This window comes from Nyctibius grandis, chromosome 5 (assembly GCF_013368605.1).
Source record: "Nyctibius grandis isolate bNycGra1 chromosome 5, bNycGra1.pri, whole genome shotgun sequence".
NCBI classification, from domain to species: domain Eukaryota; kingdom Metazoa; phylum Chordata; class Aves; order Nyctibiiformes; family Nyctibiidae; genus Nyctibius; species Nyctibius grandis.
Genome location: NC_090662.1, coordinates 73,106,628 through 73,127,636, shown reverse-complemented (window position 1 = coordinate 73,127,636; position 21,009 = coordinate 73,106,628). Strand labels below are relative to the sequence as shown.

At 39.3% G+C, this 21,009-nt stretch overlaps 1 protein-coding gene across 1 annotated transcript in view; it reads right to left on the bottom strand.

The window, feature by feature from the left end:
- Positions 1-21,009, bottom strand: part of CACNA1C (calcium voltage-gated channel subunit alpha1 C) — a 447,783-nt gene that overhangs the window by 149,317 nt on the left and 277,457 nt on the right. Inside the window, 1 exon segment of the mRNA XM_068400796.1 lies at positions 19,630-19,826. Coding sequence (XP_068256897.1) covers positions 19,630-19,826 — 197 coding nt within the window.

Here is a 21,009-nt window from a genome sequence, read left to right as displayed (position 1 = left end):
GTGGAATGATAATTAGTGAGACAAGCTCAGATTCTGAGCACTGCAAGGCTCCAGCCAAAGAGATCCCAAGTCACCAGCAGTAAGATTTTCAATAGCCAGTTTTCTGGAAATTCATGACAGGTTGACATTAGTGATTTTGAATGCCCTGAGGTTGCATTTATTTGCCAGAGAATAACATGTCTTTTGTTACCTGTATTGTTATTTGCAATGTTTGAATATTTTCTCAAAATATTTGAGAGCTGATGTGAAGCTTCCTTGGATTCAGATTTTTAACCTCTCTGAAAGAATCCTGGTGACAGGGAAGAACCCTTATTATGGAGTCTTGCCCTGTAGCATTGGAAAAAGGACACCAAAACTGTCAGCTTACCCGCTCAACACACCAAGAACCAGATTTAGAACGAAAAAGGATCCAAAGATGACCAGACTGACAAAATACACCCATGGTAACTCATAGCCCATAGCGTCCTGCATCTGGAAAGATGAAGGAAAGTTAGAAGACAGAGAGGGAAAGCAGAAATGATTAGGCAAAGGAACAGATGGAAAGGTTTGTAAACAGAGCCTGTGGTTGGTTTACACATAATCACAGCAAGTGTTTCTGTATGTTCTTTCTGACGTGACCGTTCCTTTGATTGTTTTTTTTCCTCTAGCTGTTTCCTTACAGTCACTAATATAGGCTGACATATAACCAGGTGCCGTACTGGCACTTCTTTGTATATACTCAAAGTTGTGGACTGTCACTTTCTGGAGTTCACTTACAGCACCTCAAGGGTCCATTTGATGACTTCTAAACTTCTAATCACTGCACATACGTACGACTCTGCTGCCAGTGAAAATATTGCTAGGTTTTGCTAAGCATTGCCACAGTGTGTTGTCAGATCACGTTTACTTCCCATGTGTAGAACAGGTACATGTACCTCAGAGAGAAGCATGTGGTAACTGGGGGCAAATACTGTTCTTTCCCTGGCAATGCTCTGGTAGTCTTCACAGTTTACAACAGTGAGGGCAGTAGCTGTACGCTTTTGAGGAAGGTCCTTTCAAGGCTCACCATGTTCTGATCTGGTGAAGAGTTTTCTAAAGCTTTCTCACAAACTTCCTTTCTCTCCTGATGGATGAATCTCTCCTTCAAAACGTGATTCCTACACGACTGTAAACTGAATGACGTGAGCATAGGTCTGGCTTTCACACTACTACAAGCATCTGCAAATGAAGCAGTCAGACTATTGTTTTAGCATCAGAACCTGTATTATGTGTAGGGCAACTCTACCACATAATAAGATATTGTGTATGTTCTAAAGGCATCTAGTACATAAGCACTATTTTATCTTGAAGTCTCAAAGTCCAAAATTTTAGAAAGTTGCTGGATACCTTAATAGAATCTCACTTTCATGATGGTATCAAAAATATCAGTCCCTTCTACTTCACTTTTCATAAACACTCATCTCCTGAGCCAAACGTAGCATCATTAAAGAAACAGATGGTGGTTAACATTTTCAGGAGCACTAAAATGATTTATGAACGTAAATTGCAGACTTGAAAGTACATAAAGGCATAAAGCAGCCTAGGTTCCTTTGTTTTCCATGCTTTTGAAAATTTTATCATATGTTGTCCTCTCCTTCCAGGAAAACGCTCTCTCCCTTGCAACCTAAGCGTTTGTTGTGATCACAGAAGAAATATTCTCCCTTACATGGGCACTGAGACACACTTCAGGGGAGGCGATCTAACTCAAGGAAAGGAATTTCAGACCTTAAGTAAGACAAGGCAGGAGAGTAACACTAATATAATCAGTTCTTTGTGGATGGAAGTCCATTATCCATTTTTCTTTCAAAGTATAATCACTAAAGTCCTTGTCTGGCAATAGTCCACAGTCAACGGGCCGTTCCAGAACTCTATCTCAGAGCTCCTTCAGCTGTGACTGAACTGAAGTAGACTCGTTAAAAAATAAGCTTAAAATCTGCCTCTGTGAAAACAGTTCATCAGCTCCTTCCTCACAGGATTAATACATTTGGTGGTCAGAAGAGAGTACCTGAACATCTAAATTCCCTAAGCATATTAACCAGCTTCCCTTTTAATACTTTTGTAGAATTGTTCAGTTAGTTTATAAACAATAGTAATTATTCTTTGTGTTTGCAAGCCACATTTCATCCCACATGATCAAAAAGTAGACACCTCTGGTGTGAAACACAGAAGTGCTTTAAAGAGAACAAAACATCATGGTATATAAAGATGGAAGCAAATATTCACCTGAAATCACAGTGGAGAAATCAGGCAGGCAAAATGTAACTGCCCAAGCTGGAATTAAGTAAAGAAATGAGACTTAAAATCCTCTCTCTCTTCTACAAAGAATGCCACTATCTATGTACAGCAATCCACACAAACAGTGAGTATGGATGACTTTGAAAAACTGCCACAAGAATTTACCAGCACAGGCACAATGATGACTCAACTCCCCTCTAATTATGATAGATGGTGATAAAAAAGCCTCAGCTGTATGGTATTTATCTATTGACAGGGGTTTTTTTGTCAGCTGGGAAAGTCAGCTGGAAAAGTAGAACTTCTCAAAGCTGTGGTACAAGTGAATCCCAAATAGCAAATGCCAGGGTGCTGGGCACAGAATTCAGGTGCATGTTAGGGTGCCTTTTGTACTAGTCTGGCACAAAGAAATTTCCAGATGGCAAGAAGCTTCCACTGTGGCCTGGTAAAGTATACAACTAGAGTATAGCATACTCTGGCCATTCCCAATGCCTGCGCAATTGCATAATGATTGTACCAGCTAGCATCAGCACAAAGTAGTCCTGAAAAATAGACCTGCATTCTGGTACAGCAGAGCATTTGGGACTTCTCAGACTGAACATTTAGGAGGTCAGCTTTTCATCTCCTTTTTAGTGCCCAGTCATATACATAACAAAGAAGCTGAGGGGCAGGGACAGTGATAGCCTCTCAAGTGTAAAGAAACCACCACTATTTGGCAGGCAGCTGAGTCTCTCTCTCTCTTGCTGGACTCCCTATATTTGGTGCTCTTACATCTCATTTTCTTTAGTAGAAGGCGATATTATGCCATACATTGCGGGACTGAGCCACAGGTGACAGGAATGTTTTTTATATGTTGATACAGCATTAGGTATTTGGTAAATTATGTTAAAAAACCCCTTTGATAAGGAGACAGTACACTGTGAGCTCACTGTTTGCTCTTGAAAAACATCTGCAGGAGAAATGCAGAGCTATAGGCTGCTTGGCAGAAGTTGGGGGAAAAAAAGGAAACAGACTTATTCAAAACAGTAACAGCAATGTATCAACATTTAAGAAATATTAATATTCTTGGCTAAGATTGTATCCTCCCAAATATCTGGAAATGCTTCCTCCAAAATGGAAGTATCCTAGAAGTCCAGAATGGACTGTCCTCAACTGAACAATGCTCCCATACAGTTATCATTAAAACCCTTGCATCTGTGTTTGAGTGAAACTACTTCCTGAGTGAAACATCATTCTGCGAACATGTAGCTATTAATCACGTGTGTATGCATACACATGTCCTGTTGACGGCAGCTGGAGGCTTTCACTGCAAGCGTAACTTAGGCGGTAGAACTGATTTTCCCTAATCATGCTATTGAAGTGGAGAAGCTGCAGAGGGTCATGACAAGATCAGGGGGAGTGTTACCATTTGCACACTACTGAGTACAGAAAACGAGATCTGCAAAATATACTTTGTACTGCTGTCTACAGCGAACAGAAAGTGGTTCAGTTATAGGTTACCTCTCTAGGATGGACAGTACAGCTCCTGATACACAGTTCAGCTCTGGTCACTGAGTGCACCACTTCTCCCCAAGTATTTACTATTAACCATATGAATCTTAACAGAAAAGGTGGATCATCTTCTAAATTTACAGTTCTGAACAGACTATCAGCCAGTGTGGGTCTGAATAATAATATTCCAGCTACAGTAGTCAAGGTAATTGCAACCTGATGTCAACTTAAGCATGTATGGGGCAATTGTTAGGTCAGCTGGAAGCACAGCATTGGTGGGAGTCTGCAGATTGCCATTTATAGAAATAATTCTGCTTTCTGAGTCAAACTGCCTGACCTTTCACAGCTCATATCTCAACACTCACATCTCACTACTCTCAACAGTGAGAAAGTTGGTACATTTCTGCACATCAATTCATCATCTCTCAGAGATAAGGATCTTAGATTCCTTCTCTTGATTATATGCTACATACCCTCTCTGGCACCATGCGGACATCGTTTTGGCTCACTATGCTTCAGCTTTCCAATTTGCAAAGTGGGATACTACCTTGCCTCACTGGTTACTGTCAAAGAAACCACTCAGTGTCATTATGAAAAGAGAGTATTTCAGTATATTTGAGGTCTGAGGGACCTTGTGTACTGGGGAAGAGCTCTTCCTTTGCCAAGCATCTTTAATTGCTATCGTGACTATAGCATTTCAATGTCCAGTTGAAGACTTTTCTCTCAATGATACAGATAATCTCCTAGAAATAACACTAGGATTTTAATTCTGTAGTTTGCTGATCGCAATTATAACCAGTAGTTTCAGTAGAGGCCAAGGAATAAAAGTCTATCTATGTCTATAAATAGACCTTTGTGCCTATGTCTTAAGGTTCTTCAGAAGACATATTGGTAAAGCCAAAGGAGATATGCATGCTTTACTTGTTTAGAGATTTTTTTTTTTTCCCAGGGATAACAGACTGGCACATTTTGCAAGTGTTTGTAATTTCATTACACAGGCATCATAGTTCAAAGATAATGTCAGAGGCATATTACCTATTAACATAATGGTTGAGCATCACCAAGCACATAGTGGAGGTCTTTCAGTTACTTAATGGGAGGGGTAGACACAATTCACTAAATTCTGCTGACTTTACAATTCACACACCCGCACCCTGACACTTTGTGCCAAACGTCTTTCCAAAATAACTGAAAGTTACAGGAAAAGTTTAATCCATCATAGAAGGGCAGCTGTCACTGGAAAGCAGCAAGCTGAAGGAAAAAATGAAGTCTGTCTTGTTCAGTGCACAACACTGGAGAGTTGCATCTTAATGGAAAGTAAGTTAGCTAGGACACCAGGGCTAGGCTTCTATTTCTTGAATAAATTGCTAATTGATCTCTAATGACTATAGAATGTTATGATAGCTTTTTTAAAATACGAGTCAAGTGCTTCAAGTATTCTGTAATGAAGTGTATAACCTTTCACAGAGTAATATTAATCAAGAGGAGCAAAGTACTCAATAAAATTAAAGGGCAGTAAATTTGGAAATTTTGTTTGGAAATCCTATTTCATGCAGCCTATCTGTGGAATTCACTGCCTCGGGAAATTATCTAGCCAAATGTAATGGCCGGTAGCAAGATCTCTAGTTGAAACCAAGTGTTTCTTGCAATGATATAAATTGGAGAATATTGGAAGCTGGAGAGAGCAGAAAGAAGAGGTAACACTTAATTGTCGCTGAATGTATCTTCCTGCTTGAAGCCTTCATTTTGAAAAACATCTTTTTTCAGGAGAAGTACTTAAGCACCTTCATAACTTTAAGGATGTGTATAAGTGATTTCCTCAGCTTAGATCAAAGATCAAACGGTAGCCTACTGGTAGGCATGGCTCAGGTGATACATAAAGGGCCATGCATATACTAAGGTGAGATATAGATATTTGTCATTAATCAATTACAAAGTAAAGAGGTTTGGATTAAAACATAAATTTTCCTTTTCCACTCCCTCTTTCCTTCTCTTCCCATGAATATTTGGGTGAATGCATTTCATTCACACATATGGTCATGGAACTACAGCTTTAAACTCTGCTTAAACAACACTGTAAACTTTTTTTATAGGATGATGCACTGTTTTTCACTGTGAGGGAAAAATGTTTTCCCCCCAGATTTTTTAGTCAGAACTCAGGTACAAAAACAATTAAAATAAACAGAGGATGGAACATCATCCTTCACAGCTACGGCTATATTGACAATAATAAAGAAAAAAAAAATAAAGCTACATTATAGACAGTCAGTAAATTCAATATCTCAGGCAAGGGCTATGTGGCCTAGAAAGGAAAGTACTCCTACTCTTCTATTATTTCTTTGGCTTCTATTATATCTTTGCACTGCTTTCACGATAGTTAAAGCTTTGCTTTGTTTCTGAAACATTTAGATGGACTAAAATGCTTTGCATTCATACAATACAGTCAGGGAACAAAAAAGGTCTCATAAAACCCATGTAACCCTTCAGAAGTAACTAAGGTGGGGTGAATTTCCCAGGAAGTGTCTGGATACATTTGTTCAGTGAAGAAGCAAAACTTTGAAAGATTCATTTTTCTGCTTTTCCTCATGCTAGATATATTACATCAGCAGAAATAGCTGAGGAACAAAATAGTCATCCCAAATAAGAAAAAGGATATTGCTGGTAGTTCCTAAGAAGATCCAACTAACAACTGTAACTGGCAATAGCATGGTTTTTGAGGCTGCTCTGCAAACAAATAAGAAACTAGTTGTTCAATGAATCATTCTCTTCTGGTTAACTGCTCAACTGCAGAGCTGCTTTGGGCTTAAGAACACCTTGGCCCTGCAGTAGTTGCAGTCGTTGCCTTGAAAGCTCTTGCGAGACATCAGAGCAGGCAGAGGACTTGTGATGTGAAAGTTTGACTCTTTCTCTCAGCTTCTTCTCCTTAGAGATCTAAGACACCTGACAACTGCCTCTTTAGTGGTCACGCTCTTTAACAACTCATAGGTAGGTAATTGGACTGTGACACAAATAAACCAACACTAAATACGCAATAATTTAGTATTGTTGGTTAGCAACAAATCTTGCACGTTGTATTTTTCTTTGATCTCTAAACAGTACACTGCTTATGTTATACAGTTTTTTTATGTAATACTTGTGATAAATATATTAATCATGCATTTTGCAACTTATTGTAAGCCCCACTGCTCTGAATATTGCTTTTAACAAGGAAATTACTAATTGTTATTCACAATTTCTGTTTTTTCACAAAACTATAAATGCTTAAAAGAAGCCCCAGAAAGATTTCAATGAGGTGACAGAGAACTAAAGGTACAGTAAAAGGGACATAGCACTAAAATTGAATTTCTATGTATGTTAGGCTCCATAAGCACCTTTTCCAACCTGTGGGGCAAACTATGGTATTGCTTCTTTAGCAGTGAAATCCTACACTTACTGAATCTGCTGATTTGTTTGGAGCCTGATTGGTGTGAGGCTGCTGCATGTCATGTCAATAAAGACATGAAAAAATCACACTTTTACTTGAGAAATTCCTGGCTGGTCTCCACGTACACCTCAAGTAAGTCTATACACAGCATGTATCCATCTGACTTCACCATTCACAGAAGTGGAAAGAAAAGGATCATATTTCCTGTTACCCATCATATATCCTTCAAGCTGGATTTAGACTTAGTGCATTATTATCCTAAGGGTGAAGATTCTACCTTGCAGATCCTTCAATATTTAAAATCTAATCAGTTGTCTTTGCTTGGTTGGTTTTTAATTCAGTACTCATGTATGTGCATAATTTAAGACGTATGAATAATTCCATTGAAGTCAATGGTCAATATTATTGTTACCAGCAGAAATGAACTGACATGCATAAGTGCCTTGCTTGAATAGGATGGGGCACAGGACTGGGAGAAATATATGATAAGGAGCTCATTTTCTGAAATTCCCTTGAAAAAATTCAAAGTTTAAGGTACATAGTGACTAAAAAATTACAAAAAGGCTTAAGTATTTCAGTCTAGACATTCTAGTGCACCATGAGAAGTATTATCATTTATCTTGTCAACCTGAAATACTCTTTCAGCCTTCCTGAGTCTTTAAGACAGGTGATAAGGAGTGGGAATTTAAGGTCTCAGAGCTGACTCAAGGCAAAAGGACAGAGATGAGGGTAAAAAAATTACAAAACTCCAAACCTTGTAATAAGCAAAAATATAGAAACCGAAATAAACTAGACTTACTTTATGGACTTAGGAACAATGGAATAAAATTGCTTCTAAATGGCTTAAAATATAAGCAAAGTACTCCAGATGCCTTTGTTCTTATTCTGGGTAGAATTTCCTTCTAAGCATCAACATCCTAATAGTCTTAAAGGGACTCCAACTCTCAGAGTTTTTCCTTACGACTGTTCCGAACTACTCCACATTTTGTAGCTGGCACTATCAGATGGATGCAAAGGAGAGACTGGAAAGTTTAACCCAGCTTCAGTCTGAACTAATGACACTCGAAGGAGCAGCGCTTGATCAGTTGCTCCTGTTAAAAATTATTTGTTCTGACAGTCACATTTCTTTTATTTTGAAGTACTGAAGGAGAAGGTAAATACTAAGCTCAGTTGTTCTCTCCAAGCACTTATTTTAAAGGCTCTTCTTACTGTGTTACCTCAATTATGGAATTTTACAAATTCTGTATGTGCATTCTATATGTATGTATAGACATCTATAACCTTTTTTCAGAGTGTCTTCAGGAGAAAGGCAAGACAGAGCTGGATGAACACAAGTGCACAGGAATCATGAACCAGGGCAGAGAATGCTCCAGACATTATTCTGCTGTACTGTCACTGTAGGATAAAGCAAATAATGTAGGCAAGATTCATCATACGTGGGCAGTAGGAAGAATAATAAGATTCCTATGTGTACCTTGGTTCCCCAATTGTTCTGCATGCTCTGTAGTGATGGAAAGAGCAAATTAAAATCCCACTCTGGGCTAGAAATATTGGCAATTTGTACAGAACTCTCTGCAGGAGCTAAACGGAGCCATTAACTGAGAAAGGACTGCCTCGATGAGGACGACAGAAACATCAAGGGAAGAGATTAATTTGCAACAGAGAACCCTTGAGAAAGAATCAAAGAAACGGCAGCAATGGAAGATAAGTCCAGAAAAGAGAAGGGGATGGGGGCAGATAGATCTGAGAAGATGGAGTCTGCAGAGGTTGCTTCTTCATCCCTGCTAAGAAAGACAATGTAGAATCTGCAGTAGATGTCCTCACCCAAGTACACCTGCTCTGATCCAGGTGAACCACAATTTCTGGTTTATTTTAGAAAAACTTTTGGTACAGCAATAGTTCATTGCTATGCTGCCTGATGTCCCTGACAAGAGGATGAAGTCTCCAGAACTGGCCAAGTTTCCCACGCAGCACTATAGAGAAGACGAGTGAAAGCAATGCTGGGCTCCACCTCAGAGTCATGAGAGCACAGTCCTGCAAAAGATATACCTTGACTGGCTTGAACTTCTTGAGGAGACTGTGTAAAGGCAGGAGTCCTGCAGAAGAGCCCTACCAGGCTGCTACAACCTGTGCAAGAACAAGGCTAGAGCAGAGACCCAGAAGCACTGCCTTATAACCATGTCAACTGCTTGATGGCAAAGTGAAAACAGGTAAAATAGCTGTTTGAGCTTCTCTGAAATTATACAGTCACAGTGGAATGCCATATTGCTGTTATATGAACTCCCTTCAATGAAGAACACATAAAAGATGTGAAGCAAACTGTATTTGATTTTTGTTTCATACAGTATGCAGGAAGTGCATTGCTACCAGTAGAATTTGCCAAGCTTATTTCTTTATAACAGCACTGAGCCGTATTTCATCACTGATTAAATACTGGTGCCACCTTTTCAAGGACATGCACACTTTCTCAGCTGGGAAAGACTGTACAAAGTCTGAGACACATATAAAAAACCCGACTTTCAACCACCTAGCCCTGGATTACTGATACTGTATGCTGACACTGAATCCTTCCACTGTTTTTTAGCTCCCAGTATACAACCACTGGACTCCACAACATTATTTCATTCTTTAATAAAGTTCTATATTCATATTCCAGCTGTTTTCGGTTTGGGTGCACATTGTTTTTTGCAGTCAGCTGTTCTGTAACAAACTGAGCTATTATGGGAAATATCAGGTCTTTGTCTGAGAGTGAGAAGAGAATTAAAACTTGCATTCAAATACCAGCAGGTCAGAACGTCTGTGGCACACAATGATTGAGCTGAACTCTTTTTCACTGCAAACTATTTCTGTTGAAAATGCTTGCTGATCCCATACTTCTATAGCACAGTAGTTTGTGCCTGCTGGAGAGGCAGGGGGGCAATACTGACTTGTGTGTGTTCACTACTGTCTTCATCAAATCTGTAATTTTAAATGGCCTTCACACAAGTTTACTACACAACTTCAATTGATGGCAAAGACCCCTGGCATTTGACTTCACTACCATTTACACTTCCTCCCATCCCACCTGTAATCTTTGTGCTTTCTTGTGGGACTCCTCTATCTTTCTGCGAAAACTGGAGGGGGCTACATACCCCTGCAGCATGTTTGGCAATACAGGGATTCTGAACTCTCACTGAAAACATTAATTACACAGTGAGAATTCCTTACATTAAACACAAATTCTGAGCTCAAATAAGCCTCCTGCTTTGCCACCTCACTCTCTCCAGGTTTAATATGTAAAAGAGAAAAAAATAACTAAATGTATTTCAATTCAGTTTAGCATAGAACATGTTACCCAAAAGTGAAATACTGAAATTCATTTATTGCCAAGTGATAAAGCAACTCACATTCTAGAGCGTGCTGGAACTGTTGCACTTTGAGGATGTAAATAATTCTCTCTAAACTATTCCCTCAAAAGTTTGTTTTTGTTTTTTCCCAATGGTGACTCAGGTCACTCTCTGTCTGCATTGAGGCTGTGTCGTACAGATCAGCTGGGAAAGAACAGGCCACACACTGACGCAAGCAGAGCTCTTAAAGACATTAGGCCCAGACTGAGCAGGTCTTCAGGACTTTCCTCAAACATAGCCTGGAGTCTAGTATGCCAAGCCCTTCCTCTTGATCAATTCTGCTTGTTCATATACATGGCTGACAGACCATTTTCCCCACCTCTTCCCTACTCAACAGCTAACATGAATAGTGACATTATTTTTGCCTTGTTATTACATTACTCTTCTTGGTTCCTGAACAGTAGTTCTACTTAGAGAAGATTCGTGTCATTGATCCACTTGCCATGTTCTGTCACAGTCAGGTCCCTATACATGTAACAGCACCCATTGAGGCTCTCCATTCTCTCACATGACTGAGTTACCTTGTTGGGTGAATTTGCAATTTGCAGAAATGCCATGTAGCGACCCCTGAAAATTATTTGGACTTGTGTGACTTAATCAAGATTTGAATTCAGGCCTCCAGAGGCAAAAGTCACAGAGCTTTATGTGAGTTGCCTTGATCCCACATAAGCGTGTACAGCTTTTTTTCCCTTAAAATGGAAAAGGTTGATCTTTGAAAAAGTGTTCCAAAAGCCCAAAGGCTATTTAGCCACAGGGCTGATAGTTCTTCATTATAGCTACTGCAGCAGTTCCATCTCTTACTGCAGCTCAGTTATTTAAAAACCATTTCATCTTTTAAAGACTTTGGAAATTCACCCCAAAAGAATAAAGTGCTGATTTCAAGCATGAAAATATCCCCTAGGATGGTGGGTTTCCGAATCTAAAGATTTCATTTCATCTTAGAATTCTGGGCTATCCCTTCCTGTCTGTTTATTTTGTATTTACATTTGCATGGCTGATTGTCCAGAAAGGATTTTCTGCCTGTTTTACTGTATTGCTGTTTTAGAACTGCTTCTATTTATCACAGTGCAGACTGATAGCAAATTCTACCACAAGTATATCAGAACAGCACTGATTGCTGTGTGCACAGGAATACACAAGCACATACTGTTCATTGATTTACATAGTCAATTAAGTCCTTAAAAATAAAGATAATGAAAAACAGTACTGTAAGATGTAGATAATCACTGCCTTCTTTAATAAGTGGAGGCATGACTATCAATTCTTTTTTTGCACTTGATCAGTATATCCTAGTTTCCTTTGTAGCCATTTCCCAATCTACATTATTCCTAGAAATCCATTCTACATCTTAGAGGATGAATCCGGCTTTCAGTTGAGAAATCACACACAAAATTCTCAAATAAAATGTACAATATCTAGAACTCATAGCACACAGCTAATAAATCTTCATCTCGTAGGCACACTAGCCACTCAAAGATATCGTATAAGCACTAGAGGTTCACTGGAGAAACTACTATCAAAGAGTCTGAAATGAAGTGTAACTGCATTATCAGCAGACATGACTGCCCCTTTTCTTGTGAGACTGATTTATTTTAGATATGCTTTAAAAATCCACAGTATGGATGTTCTGTAGTAAATATTCCTCTAACTGAGTCCTAAACCTTTAATTTTCTACTTCTGGTCACTTTGTATCTTTAGGGAGATGTGCCAAATTTTGTTTTTAGGCCTCCAATTTGGGTGCAGTTCAGAGGAATTAGAAGGAGACAGTTCTAGAAGAAGCTATGGGCACAGCTAAACTATATGCTTATGATGGTATGACCGCCCATCATACTAAGGCCTCATCAAGTCCTGCTCAAGCAGAAATCCCACTGAAATCAATGAATAAAGCCGATATTAGTGGACCAATTCTCTTTGCAGGCAGCAAAGACTTATCATTTACAGTAAGATTGGTGCGGATTTAGTTGTATTGCCCTTTGTCTTGAAGACAAGATGTTGAAAGAAATTAAACTCAAAATAAACATGAGTTTTAGAAATAGTCAGTTCTAGAGCCACCACTTGTGTTCTGACCTTGGGCATATTCCCCTGTCTTTTTCTTTCCCATGGTCTAGATAATGAACCAAAGTCTTTTATTTGTGAATTTCTCTAGTGGATATAGGTTCAAACTTAACAACTCTGAAGATGATATTTTCAGAAGGCAATGATCATCAGTTCTTGAAAAACTGATAGTAGGGCCCAAGCAGTGCACCCACAAACAGAGGCACTCAAAATCCTAAGTCATATATAAGTGTCCTAGTCCTTAGCTCTTAATTTTACAGTTCTGGGATAAAAGATTAAAGATGTGAAAGGTCTCTGTGGTGATTAGACAGTAGCAATTAGGAAACAGGCTAAGGAAGAACAAAAGAAGAAAAAATAGAGAAAGGGCAACAGAAAGACAGAGCTATTAAAGAGATCCTTCCCACGCAGGAGCACTGGGCAGAGGGTCCCCGTTAACACTTCCCCATAACCAACCTGAAGAAGCTTATTTTTAATGGATAGTTTATTTCCATGTAGAAGAGGAGGACTGGGAGGTCCAAAGTTGAGGTCTGAAGGGCTCATGAAAACTTCATTTCACACAATAAGTGCCTATTTTGCATGGAACAAATGATCAGCAGCAGGTTTTTGTGGCAGGTGGCAACGAGCAAGTCACTGCTGTTACTCATTTTCAAGGCAGCAGTACAGGCAACCATGACAGTTGCCCGTGCAGTTGTTCATGAGAAAAAGGAAAACAGATTTAGGTCAGCATTTATGCAAATTAAGTGTGGACACTGCTTTTTCAGTGCATTAATGCTGCGGCCCTTCAGTGCTCTGAACTATGGTCCCTCTCCCCATACCCACCACTGTTACAGCAGATGGAGATGAAATAACCTCTGTAATCACAGAGATGGGTTGCTCATACTTGTGTGCTTATTCTTTGTAAATTTTTCATGTGCATGCAAAACCCTGCCAAAAAAGATGATTAAAAAACCTCAACCACACAACAATAAAAGCCCAGCATTTTCTTGGAGGAGTGGGGGTGGGTGGGGAATAAACACCATGGAAACATGTAGATAGATATATTCTTAGAATCAGATCATTCTCTTGTGTGGAAAGCCTTACTAATTCAAGCCTAAGTGCTGCAAGAATAAAGGGTTAGAAGGAAAAACACAGCTGGCAAAAATTGGGGGTTGCAGCTCTGTGTTTAATGTCTTCCACTTTGTGGCAATATCTCTGTATTCCTCACATCATCTTCCTCATTGGCAGCAACAGGCTGTGGGGGTATGAGAAAAGCTCACAAGATATGTCAGTGCTGTCAGCAAAGTAAATAATATCTGTTGTCCAGTTTGTTCTGTTTTGATTTCATGATGGGAATTGTAAGGGTGACTGTAAGCTCCAGTTTCAAGCTCATTTAGTGGCTCTTGGAAGTAGGCTCTCACAGATTCAGAGGTGGAAGGATCTTGCAGGACAGCCTGTTTAACCCACTGCATCTGTATATGCTACTCTATGCTGTCCTTGGGGATGTGATGCTTCTGAATGTTTTCACTGATTGAGTCTCACTACATTGTGGTGGCTCTACTGCACTGTTTTAGACTACTAAAATGTTTTCTCGACCAGAGGCTGGGCAAGGCTACCAAGGATTATTCAGTTAAATTTGAGGGACTCAACTTATTATGTGCCAGTTCAGGCATCTCTTCCAGGGACAGGTTAGTGCCCTGGATCTCATCCAGACCTGGCTTTAGTCCATCTAGAATAATACCACACTCTTTAGTTTACAGTTAGAGCCTTGAGGTAAACTGTCCCTGGATGCACTGCATGTTATTTTCAGAGACTCAACCAAGTATTGTGAAGCATTGTCCAAATGACACGGGACAAAGCCAATACTCCAAAAATGATGGCAGGCTCAAGGCTGCTCATTATTAATAAACATCAAGTAGATCAAGTAGAATTATTTGATCCTAGAATTCAAACTGTAATGGGCAAGCTGTATGCAGAACATCTCAGGACGAGGTTCTCCACTACCCAGCAGTGTCATCAGCCCAATGTAACAACATACGGCTCCGTTTTACACTTCCTCTGCACTCTGTTTTCATTTATACATACGATTGCTTAGATGCAGGGGAGTGGAGAGACCAGGCACGTAAAACTGAGGCTGCAGCGGGCAGTTTTGCATGCAGTGTCACAGGGCTCCAGATGCAGAAAGCACATTTCACACAAAGATGAAAGCATTTCTAGAGACAGGGCGCTGTCTGAATTGTATCTAACTCAGAAGTGAAGCTTCTCCTGAAGGACACTAACAAACTGATTAAAAATAATTTAAAAGAAGCCTCATTAGGGAAGGTTGAAACAACAGAATCTGCTCAGATTAGAAAAAGATTGAGGGAAGACAACAAATGCCTACAAATACTTAAACAGGATGTTACAAACTGCACAGGGATTAATGTTCCTCCTTAGTCAACAAGACAATAAGAAATAACGGACTGCAGCAGAGACTGATTACAAAATACCAAATGACTCAATTTGTAACATTTGGATTTGCATCTGCTGCTGGAAGTTTCCAAGACTGAGGGGTCTTCAGAAATTGGCCTTGGTGCCTGCACAAGGGAGTGAGCTGCTAATGCTGGCTGATCATACATTAAGGAAAGTTTTGAGAATAAGAAGCTCAATCTTTCTACAATGCATAGAAAAAATTATGATGTGACATATCATAAAAGGTGCTTGTCTACTCAAATGATTCTATGAACTGACTGCATACGAGACAAAGCCACCTGGCAGTTATACTGGGACAAAGCAAACCTTGTAAGACTGAGGCAGTATAGGAGATGTGCTCCTCCAAACACTTAACGTTCCCTTCAACAAAGACCAATTCTTCAGCGAAGAGTCAACAAGGTTGTTTTGCAAGGATTTTCATTCTGTCCAATATAGTTGTTTTACATTAAAAATTTGGCTCCTTGTAAGTAATAATCTTACCTGCCACTATAGCAGTGTCAAAGTGTTCTCCCTAACATTTTTCTTTCACATTTCAAAAGAAGCCAATCTACTCACAGGTCTTATCTGCTGAGTGAGAGAGGAGATTGGAAAGTGTATTGATCTTATTGATGTCAAGTCCTTCTAGAGAATAAAAGTTTATTGCTTTCCTGTCTCTGATTATCTTTTTGTGAGGATGTGGATCACAGGCTGGGAAGTCGTACTCCATGAGAGAGGAGGCAGCCTTCACTACAGAGGTGAAAAGCTGGAGGAGGCATGAGGGGAAGCATGAAGAAGGAAGCAGGAAACTGAAGGTAAAATCTGAAGAGCTACTAAGTGGATTAGGAGTCCAGGGTTTGTGGAAGGTCATACAGTTTTCTAACTTTTCAACATGCAGGTTTAACCTTGCAAAGTGTGGCACAAGACAGACATCGGTTTATGAAATTACTAGTATATTTTTCAGGGCAACATGCTGAAATGTGCTAAGCTCCATCCATTCCGACTGAGAGGAATGCAGAGATCTAGGCACCTTTCAAAAACTAGTTTTCAGAAAATAGGAAGATATAATTGAAAAGCACTTACAGAAAAGTTCAAACCAAGGGAATGGCTCCATTGTCTAAACATTTCCAGCCAAGTAATTCAGACCAGAGCTGAATTATCTCTTGTTGTGCTGAGTTTTAGGTCAGGCTCTTATTTTCAGATTTAAGGAGGGAGCAAAGAAAACTCCCTACATTCACATGAATGTCCTTGGAAGACTATCATAACAGACACCAAGGCCCTGATTAAACATCTGTTAGTCCTCATGTTGTACACATGATTGCATGTGGAAAATCTCAATAGCATGATCAAGATTTCACAAAATAGAAGGTGAGATCCTGATCTTTTGAAATTAATTGGAATTTTGCCATTGACCCAGGCAGAACTCCAGAGTCAAACCTTGGTATCTACCCTGAATTGCAGAGGAGCTAAGAACCTAACAGTCTGCTTGAACTTTGAATGCTCAGCACTTTTAATATTAACCCATTAGGTTACATCATTAAGTTTAAGGAATGACCTCTGAAAATCATCACCTAAAATTTTCAGCCACGAAATTGTCTGATTTGCAGATAACATTTTCTTATACCATTCTTTAATCTGTACCTTCCTTTCAGTGTAAAATGCACAACCAACTCCCTATCTCAGGATGTAGTTGGACAGAGGGGATCTTTAAGTCTAGATTTCTAATTTAATTAACTGTGCAGATTTATTTCCTAATAAAGCAAATTTTAATTTCCATGACCTCACTGTGAATCCAGGAGATCTTTCAAAGTGTTATCTACCTGAGACTAGCCTCCTATCTCTGCACTCTTGTGGAGATGCAGCCTCCAATGGGTTGTCTACTCCAATGGGTTGTCTACTACTTCCTTGGCTGAAAAGGCAAAGGGCAGGGAGTAGAGTTATATATGAGTCAGACTTCACTAAAGAAACAGCAGCTCACACTAAGTTTAAAAAATATATTTATATCCTACCCCACTTACTAAAATTCTTCTTTACTCTCAGAAATTGAAATGTTGCATCTTTTCTATTCTTTACTATCCAGAAGTACTCTTCCTTCTGATCTGGCTAGCTTCAGCTAGAATGCCCTTTTCATGGACTATAAAGCTTACTGTACAAACCGCAATAGATATGGTTTGAAACACCCACATATGAAATTACAGTGTGAATGTTGAGAGATTGTTTCTACATACAAATATTAAAGCCACAATTCTTCTCATAGATGTGCCCTGTAGTAATTGCCCAATAAACATCTGCCTCCAGAGTAGCACAGACCTCTCTGCAGAAGGAAATACATATCACATCTCAGGTACCTTCTTTACCGTATGGCAAACACTGATCAGAGCTGACTTTGTCAATATAACACAAAGAGGCAAAAAGTCATATGGGACAATAGTACTCTTCAGATTGTTTACAGCAACTTAACTGAGAATGTCTGTCAGCTCAGGTGTTCAGGTATATACTCAAGCTTTGTATTGCATAGCCTTTAAACATAGGTGATATGGTTTTTTTTTCTTTACAAACTAAATTTCCTCCTCCTCAATTACTGAAATTTTATCTGCAGTGCTAACTTTTATCTTTTGTAGTCTTGTCTAGGAATAACTGGGTACTGATGAGAACAAATATTCCTTTTGTTTCCAAAGCAAGCATTCTATCAAAGCCATAATCTAAAAGGCTAACTATGTGGATACCCCTAAAAATAACGACCGTCAATCTGTATTAAGTTCAGGTCTCAGTTCACCATACTGTCTCTATAGAAAAAAAGAACAGCCCAGGAAATCAATGAAAAAAGCTGGCTGAATACCAAACAAAAGACAACAGCTAAAATCCAGGCTGCTGCAGGGACGCCATAAAAAAATCAGACCATCTGCAGCAGTCATGATAGAAAATCATTTAGCAGTGAGTATATGCTTTTGGCTCCTGTTATTAGATAACTGATAACTGAGTTCTGAATGATTCACATCCAGTCATGCAAATGGCGCATGGACCCAAAAGTGTGGGGATTGGCAGGGTCTTTCATAACACGTGCCTTTGGAGAAAACTATGATAACTTGTGAAAAGGTTTCACAATACTAAATGGTATACACCTCCAAAACTATTTTCATGTTTATTTCTGATATCTTTTACTCTCTCCTGTTTCCCTGAACTACCTATAAATCCTCTCAATCACACAAAGACTGGAGGAATGTGAGCTAAATGTAGTAAAAAGACAGACATATCATATATAGCCATAGTTGAGCCATGGAGTAGTTTTGCCCAGTTCCTTTTCTGACTTAACTTCTGTTCTTCTTCGTTATTTTATTAATCTATACCCTCTTTTCAAGTAAAGGCAACTTTTGTGCCCAGAGACCCAGACTCCCCTTGTGGTTTGATCTCTGCCCTTTATCTCAGGCATTAGAAGGAAGCTAGAGTCACAATTCTAATCTAAATTTACGAGGATAAAGAGACAACTGCTAGCTGTTCTACATAGAGACTATCTATTGCAGATAAGCTAAATCTTCAAAGGGAAATCTTGTAAACTTTAACTCACTGTTGGGTAGAAGGCAGCTTCAGGTTCATGTTTAAGAGAGAAGCTGATGTTGATTAACAGTGCAAGCTGCCTCAGTCCAGATTATCCTTTTGTGTGCTTTGGGTCTTCCTGAGTTAAATTCCATCATGGTAGCACATCCTACCATCTTGGAGAACCAGGTGTCATAATATGCCAGTCTTCAAAGTTAGTCAGAGTCCAGGTTAGCCTTATACAGATAGGACTGAGCTGTGTGTGAATTAAATTCCTGGACATAACATATTGCTGCAAAAGTTGATGGCAAGAGTTGAACCCAGAAACATGTTTATATCTGGTTTACAGGTGAAGGCTAAATCTGATTTTAGCTCATATTGTATAATTGTATTGCCACTGAATTTCTCAACACATTAGAAATTACAAGGTAGAAACTAAAGCTACTGAAACTTCCAGAATTACGGTAGAGGATAAGATGAGACTGCATTTAGATTAAAGATAATATAATGTTTTGGCTAAACATGTAACCATGATTGATACTAATATCAGAGCTAGGAGAATTTATTCTAATACTATTATGATAAAAGTCATAATCGGGAGTAGTGCTGGCATGAAAAGGGATTTGTGAGGCCTTTCTTATAAAACCTACAAGCTGATCAGTGTAGTGTCTTTGTAACATTAATGCCATGGGTAGAGCACACAGTTATCTGTCACAAATACTTTTGTATCAGTAATCTGGAGATGTACGAGATATTTCACTCCTGCAGAGAGGGTCTTTACATGACATTCTGCTCAACAAAGGTAAATTGCAAGTCTTCAAACCAACAAGCCACGTGCCATCTTTCAACATTAAAATATCAATGGAAAGTCAACATTTACATTTGATTTAACTGCATTAGACAAACCCTCCCATTTCACCCACTAATATTCTGAGTTAATTAAAGCTCCATGATAGCAACCATGCCTTCACTATATAGAACAAGCAAGAAAGCTAAAGCCCCAAAGTTTCAACATAGCCAGAGCACATTAGCAGGCCTTTCAGCTTATCATTTTCGGATACGTACCCAGTACAGTACATCTGTCCAGCCCTCCATCGTGATGCACTGAAACACCGTCAGCATGGCAAAAGCAAAATTGTCAAAGTTCGTAATGCCGTGCTTAGGACCCTCCCAGCCTGCCTTGCACTCCGTGCCGTTCTGACACTGCCGCCCATGCGCAGACTGGGGGGCACAGGGAGATGGATCATCTTCTGCAGGTGTATCTTAAAGGAGAGGAGGGAGAAAACGGAGAAGGAGACAACTAATTGCTATTTGACACACTGATAAGCGAGTGAAGAATATCTGATTTTACCAAATAGATTTTGCAGTGAATTTGACAGATTTCTCCAGGAATGCCCAAGAAACTGTATTAATTTTAATGGGCAGAGTAACGTTCAGTTGTGCTTCACTTTCTTTTTGTAAAAATAATGGCCAAGCTGTCAAATTTTACAGTCAAAACTGAAATGTCTTTCAACATCAGAGGGAACATTAGATCAAGTCTATTACATTTCTTTAGGCTGCATGTTATGGCCAGTGATTTCATACCACAGTCACCTGGCATCTGGGTTAATCTTGTAAGGGAACTGCAGCACTGACTGACACTCTGTTGAAGGAGGCTGAACCCCTGCAGCAGACAGGCTTCAGTGCTCTGGAGATAGGTTGATATGGTGCTGGGCCACTGCTAAATTACAGCAGAGAGTCTCTGGAGCTCTGCTCTTTTGCAGTTTAGAAGCTGTGTGGCATTTTATCAATAGCCCAGTGGCACTCAGAAGATCTATAAGACTCAACTGCTTGATTATCCACCCCTTATTCCGTACAGGTGTTTCCAGAGATCTGAGAACACATACAACAAGCCTGCCTAGGTGCTTTGGTATATGCAAAATGCTACAGAAAACATTTTTATAGGCACAAAAATTCCTGCAATACGATTTTTTTAATATATGGATTTCAGCACCTATTGCTACATTTATAACAGGGGCAGGTTTGCATGTATGGGGCAGCAGGTAATTATGTTTATTTCTTATCTTATATGGCAAAAAACGTAATTTTCCAAAAAATCTGATCACATTCTGATCACTAAAGCATGCCAGAAATAGCAATATTAGAATTAGAAGTTGTAATGTATAATAATTACAGACAGTATGAGGAAAGATAAATACACTTTAAAGATGTAAACCAGACTGACAATTCATTATAGTTCTAGTATCATTTCCAGAAAATGAAATCTGCCAATGTTATAAAAGTAGAAAATATAGAACTTCTAAAACTATTTCCTGCTGTACAATATTTTCTTGGTTACGAGCTGAACTGGGTCCTAGACATTGGCACATACCACCACATGGGGAATCACTGCTGCTCAAGTTGAATGAAACAAATGAAAAAGAGGGGACAGTTAGGTGAGTGAGT